Source organism: Marmota flaviventris, chromosome 12 (assembly GCF_047511675.1).
Source record: "Marmota flaviventris isolate mMarFla1 chromosome 12, mMarFla1.hap1, whole genome shotgun sequence".
Lineage (NCBI taxonomy): Eukaryota > Metazoa > Chordata > Mammalia > Rodentia > Sciuridae > Marmota > Marmota flaviventris.
In genome coordinates, this window is record NC_092509.1 from 47081175 (window position 1) to 47087174 (window position 6000).

Here is a 6000-nt window from a genome sequence, read left to right on the forward strand (position 1 = left end):
AAAGTAAAATCACTAGTAAGTTTTTAAAATCCTCAAGAGTTTATATAACTTACCAAGAAATTGGTTGGAGTATTTTGGGGTTTTTGTTTGTTTGTCATGCTGGGAATTGAACCAGGGCCTTGTGCATGCTAAAACATACTCAACCACTAAACTGTAATTCCTGTCCTGGAACATTTTGTTCTGCTATAAGAAATAATTTAAAGATTGGAAAGCAGAAATTGAAAAGTAACTACATCTGGGAACAGAAATATGTTATTAGTAGGCTTCTTTGGCATCAAGGCTGAAACTGCTCATATTTAATGATTAATAATGATGAGGAAGAGTGAAGCCTCCAGGTTTACAGGTAACACTAAGTACTGAAGATCAAGGAGGATTACCATGGTGGAGGTGGGCAGAAATAAGCAGTAAAAGATGTATAAGGATGATTAAAGCAGAGGAAGAACTACATGAGATACATATTTAGCAGAAATAGTCTAAAATTAACATAATAATATCTGCTTTAAAAACTTTAGAGCCAGGTGAGGTATAAACCAGTAGATTGATGAAAATACTGCAGTATAATGAGTTAAAAGCTACAAGCTAAGGAAAGAGACTTAAGTGTAAGTTGCTATACAAAGATATCTGTCATGTGAGAGGGAGACCAAGGAGAGCTGCCTATTCTGTTCTTCTTTCCCATTATCATTGCCTCTTCCTGAAGAGAAAGAGAGATAGAGAATGTGGGTGTATAAGTGTGTTTAAATGTGTGTGCATTATGTGTGTGTGCATGTGTGTGTGTATTTACATAACAACCTTATTCTGACCTACATTCCCATGGACACATAGGGCTGGTTCTTTCTGTTGAAGACTTTTCAAATTTTGTTCCCTTTTGTTTCTTTGGGTTTTTACTTATTATTGGTGACTTTTTATAATTTAGAAAATTACTTTGGATTCAGTATAAATGATAAATTATAGGCAATTAATTAGTACCCAAGACAAGATGCAAGGACACTGGGAAATTGCTATAGACTTTACAGGAGGTGACAAGAGCAATAGATATGAATGACTTTAAAAATATGTAGGCATTGGATCACAAGGATATGGTAATTCGTGGGAAGCAGTAGAAGAGATGAAGGTAGAAGTGAATATAAGATAGGATTTCTGTTTAAACAACTAAGTGATGATATCTATTGATATTGATATGGAAAAATAATGAGAGGGACCCATGTTTAGATAGAAAAAGTTAAGTTTCATTTGGAGTATATTATGTTTGAGATGGCTGTTATACTTCCAAATGGAGATGTCTAAGGAGCATTAGATAAGTAGTGTGTCATTTGAAAGAAAGTTCTGAGGTAAAGGATAAATTTAGAGATGGTTTCATGTGAATGATATTTGAATTTAGGTAGTAAAAGCAATCATCTAGGGAGAGAGAACAAAATGGAAAACAGAAGAGGAATTGTTCTGAGTAACTTTAACAAATTATGTATGAGAGGAAGAGATAGAGACATTGATGAAGGTTGAGAAGAAGAGAAAGGTGGGTAGGAAGAAACCAGGAGAGTAGGGTGTAAGATGCTAGAGGCAGGGCTGGGGATCTAGGTGGGTGGTAAAGCACATGCTCAACATGTGTGAAGCCAGAGGTTTGAGTGTGGCACTAAGAAAAAAAAAATAAAATCCAATGACAAAGTATATTCCAAAAAGGAGAAAGTAGTCAATGATACCGAATGTTGTTAAAGAATCAAATGAGATACAAACACAGAAGTATCCATTCCTTTTAATAACATGGAAGTTACTGATGGTCTCCCAAAGAGCCATTTCAATGGAAAACTAAAGGCTGAAGCCAGTCTGTAGTGAGTTGAATGGAATTGAAGACAGGAGATAGTAAATCCAGACAAGTCTTAAAAGAAGTTTGACTATGAAAAGAAGAAATGGGGGTGAAAATGGTGTCATTTTGTTTTTTTTTAATGTGGAAAAAATGTACATTTATTTAAATGATGATGGAAAAAAACTTATTAGGAAGGAAGAGGTTAAAGTTTAATTAAGAAGAAAGGGAATGCTTGGTACTAAAATGTTCCAAGGAGACAGAGACTGGATGGGAAATACAGGTGTAGCAGCAGCCTTTGTATAGGAGATAGACATCTGTTATAGCTGCAAGGAAGGAGACAATAAAGATGTGTTAAGGTCTTTGTAGAGTGGCAGTTTTAGTTAGAGTAGTTCCTGTCGGGTGGCTTCCATCAAGTTTGAGAAGGTGTCCTTACAGGTCATCTCCTGAGAACAGGGGTCAGATGGAAGCATAAGAGACTGCAGAAAACAAATAAGATTTAAAATAGTCATTGAAAAGAGTGAGAAAGTTACCTAATTAGAGAGAGGCATATTTAGATTGCTGGGCAATGATTTTTGTAGTTGCTGTTGAATTTATAGTAGATCTATTTGCCTGTTGTCTGAATATTGCCTTTGGAAGGTCTCAGTTATTGGAGGAGACATGAGGAAGGCCGAGTGGGATTTATGTACCATTAAATGGATGGCTGTCCTATGAAGGTTTAAGAAACTGGTAAGGGAATTACTGCAGAGATGGACTATGGAATCTGAGCTGTTAGTGGATGAAACAAAGACTGATATAGTAAAAGCATAAATGGGCCAAAGTACATGGTCATGATGAGAACAAACAAGAATTGTTAAATAATCGAATCATAAGGGAAGGCACAGTGGTCAGAGAGTTTGGAAGCGGACTCTTGGGTATGATGGAAAATAAGGACTGGTGTATGACTGTGGAGTTAGAGGGGTGGTGAAGATCAGTGATATTTAGGAGGTCAGGTAACAGAGAAGCCAGACATCCTTCAATGCCCTAATTTCATCAAGATATTCTTGTATAAAACCTTCTAAATGTTTTACATTTTTCCTTTCTTATTGAACCCATTTTGTTCCAGATGTGAAATGCCTATGAAAACTTAAATTAAACAACAAATCAACCACTTATGGTAATAATACGTAAATATTTATTGTGTTTGAAGAATTAAAAACTTGGAACTTAATGGATTAATTCATTAATCCATCTGGAGTTGATATTATAATGTGAGATTACCATTTTTATTTTATTCTATTAGTATAATCAACATTTCTTGGGTTATTTATTGAATAGTTACTAAGTCGTTAAATAGCCCTTGAATTCCTTCCTTCCTCATCATCCTTATCCTTTATTAAATCCTTATCACATTTAGCAAGGTAATGCATTACCTTTCAGTATCTTCACTCTATAATTCATAATCTATAAGTTTCTATAAAAATTCTTTTTCTAGAACATAAATATGACGATATCACTCTCCTGATTAAAGTACTTAAATCACTTCCATTTATTACTAGAGAATAAAAGCCAAAGTCCTACGTATGGCATATTTAAGAAACTTTACAATATTTCTCTTTATTATATTTCTTTACTTTTTATGTCATCTGCATTTTCTGGTATCACCCATATGTGTACTCAACCACTAGTATATAGAAAATATATTATCCAGATTAATCTTTTTTATCTTTTATCAGAACTATTAATAAGAATCATAGTTGCTAGATTTTAAAATTGTAATTTGGCATTTACTTGGCATCTACTATGTGCTCTAGGTAACATATGACCTTAAAAGTTTAAGCATTTATCACCTCAGGGACAAAAAACATTAACTCAAATATTTGTTAGAAAGGGAATGAACTCCTAAGAGTTCTGAGAAAGAAGAAATGGCATTTTTGTTGGATGGAGGAAATCTGTGATGGCTTTGTGGAAAAGTTGACATTTTCAAAGATGGATTCCGTTAACAAAGAGAAGGGTTGGGTGGGCACTTTAGAGAGAGGAACGGCAAAAAAGAAGGGCAAGTTAAATGGGGAAGTATGACCTTGCAGTGCATGAAGGGGCAGGACAAAGATGAATGGCTGGAAAAGCAAACTGAGGCTTAAGTATGCAAAGTCTCCAAGGAGTGAGTATGTTTGTTTATGTATGTATGTATGTATGTATGTATGTATATCTATCTATCTATCTATCTATCTATCTATTTATTTTAGTGTTCCCTTTCTGTTAAGCCCATCTAACAGTCCTGTCATAATACGACAGGTTAATAATTTAGGCTCTAGATTTTTGGCATTGGGAGTCACTGACAGTCGGTATTGAGGGATTGATATAATTAGACAATGGCATGATTAGATGGACTGTAATTCAGAGAGATTAAGTCTAAGAGGATGCAGTAAGAATCTAGGGGTGGTATGATTGGTTAACTTGGGAGGTGGAAAAGCCAGAAAGAATGCCATAGAAGTTTCAGAAGCAGAACCCATTCTAGTAATGCCCAAAGAAATGATCTAGCTCCGCTCCAAAAAAATTAAAAGGTAAGAATTCATCCATGATGAATTCTACATCTGATTAAAGCATCATGTTATATTTGCATTTGCCTATATGGAATTTCTTATGTTCTTTTTGGTGGCTTTTAAAAATACTTACTGTTTAAAATTATTTTTATAAATTAGTGTTATGACTTTAGATTAACGGTTTTATTCTTGTTTCTCTTCTCTTCCTCCTCTGTTACCTATGATAGCTGCTACTGGATATGGTTGGGTCCCCTGATCAGGAACTCCAGGAAGCTGCAGCAGGTTGTATATCCAACATCCGCAGGTTGGCTCTTGCTACAGAAAAGGCAAGGTACTCTTGAAATCTGCAGTGCTTCTTGCCAGGACAAGCTACCAAGTTTTATATAACCCAGGACATGTCATTCCCATGGCCAGGAAGCCTAAATTGGGAAACACTGATGAGCAAAATCTTGGAAACAGTCTAAAAGAAAACATACATATTAGAAGTTCAAATGATACTTTTTATCTGAAAATTGCATGGGTATATTTTTGTTCTTTTTAATGTTTCAGGGATATGCCATGTAATAAAATGTGAAGCCAACAAATTTGTGATGATTTTCCAAGAACTTGGAATATGTGTAAATAGTATATATGTAAACAGTCTATATATAGCGAGAGAAACACACATACTTTTCAATGACGCTTTTGTTATTTGTGGAGATTTTAATAAAGAATATGGCTTTCCTAGGGTGCAGTTTCATAGTCGCTCATGGGTGTCTTTAGAGTTCCCTTTCTGTTAAACCTATCTAACAGTCTTGTCATAATAGCCTTGTCTGTTTGATCACTTGCAACCCACGGGAGAGTTCTGAGGAGATGTGCTGATTTCACAAACGGTTATTAAATGGAATTTAGAGTTAAGCAGCTGGACTTAGAGAGATCATCCTGAGGTCATCCCAGATTTCTCCTGAATTACTATCAAACATCTGAGAAGATAATGTATAACCGTCACCATATCAGATAATTCAAATTACAAGAACATAAGCAATGAGTTCGTCTTTATTCTTCAACTCACAGAGCATAAGCAATTATGTTTGATTTCCCTCACAGGGTTTCACCAACACTTTTATTGAAAGAAATTAATTTATGCTGATGTGAGGATAATATTGTTACACATAAAATTGCTTTGCATTTCTGAACTTGTTTTCAGCACACGAAGTACTTTTTAGAAAGTGGCTACAAAGGATTAATAGCATTTTATCAGGTTAAGAAACATTAGAATCCACTTAAAACCATCACATATGTAACCTCAGTGTGCTGAAATGTTTGGGAACTGACTGTCCTGAGCACCTAATAGCCAGAAAAATAGCTTTGTATGCATCAGGCTCAGCAAGCTGACAATCTTAGTTAATGCTTTAAAGAGCAGGCAAGGCAGTTTTATAGAAAAATATTAGGTACTGTATATGCTTGTCATAATTTGGAGAAGATCATAAAATTAATTGAATTCAATGTAAATAATTTGTACAAAATGAAAAGCCCATACAGGATGAAAATTATACCAGTGATAGATACTCCAATAAAAAGATAAAGCACTTCTGAGCATTTTAAGGCTTCATAAAACAACCATTCATCTCCACTGCTTTTTAAAGGAGGTTTGGAAAGAAGATAATATGAACAAGGAAATGGTATTAATGCTAAGAATAAAAT

The 6000-nt window shown here is 34.7% G+C and overlaps 1 protein-coding gene across 2 annotated transcripts in view; it reads left to right on the forward strand.

The window, feature by feature from the left end:
- Nucleotides 1–5069, forward strand: part of Odad2 (outer dynein arm docking complex subunit 2) — a 162031-nt gene extending 156962 nt beyond the window's left edge. For both annotated transcript variants that reach the window (XM_027928670.2, XM_071619712.1), the window contains one exon: nucleotides 4545–5069. In XM_027928670.2, coding sequence (XP_027784471.2) covers nucleotides 4545–4658 — 114 coding nt within the window. In that variant the 3' untranslated portion in view covers nucleotides 4659–5069. The remainder of the gene's footprint in view (nucleotides 1–4544) is intronic.
- Nucleotides 5070–6000: the final 931 nt, after the last annotated feature.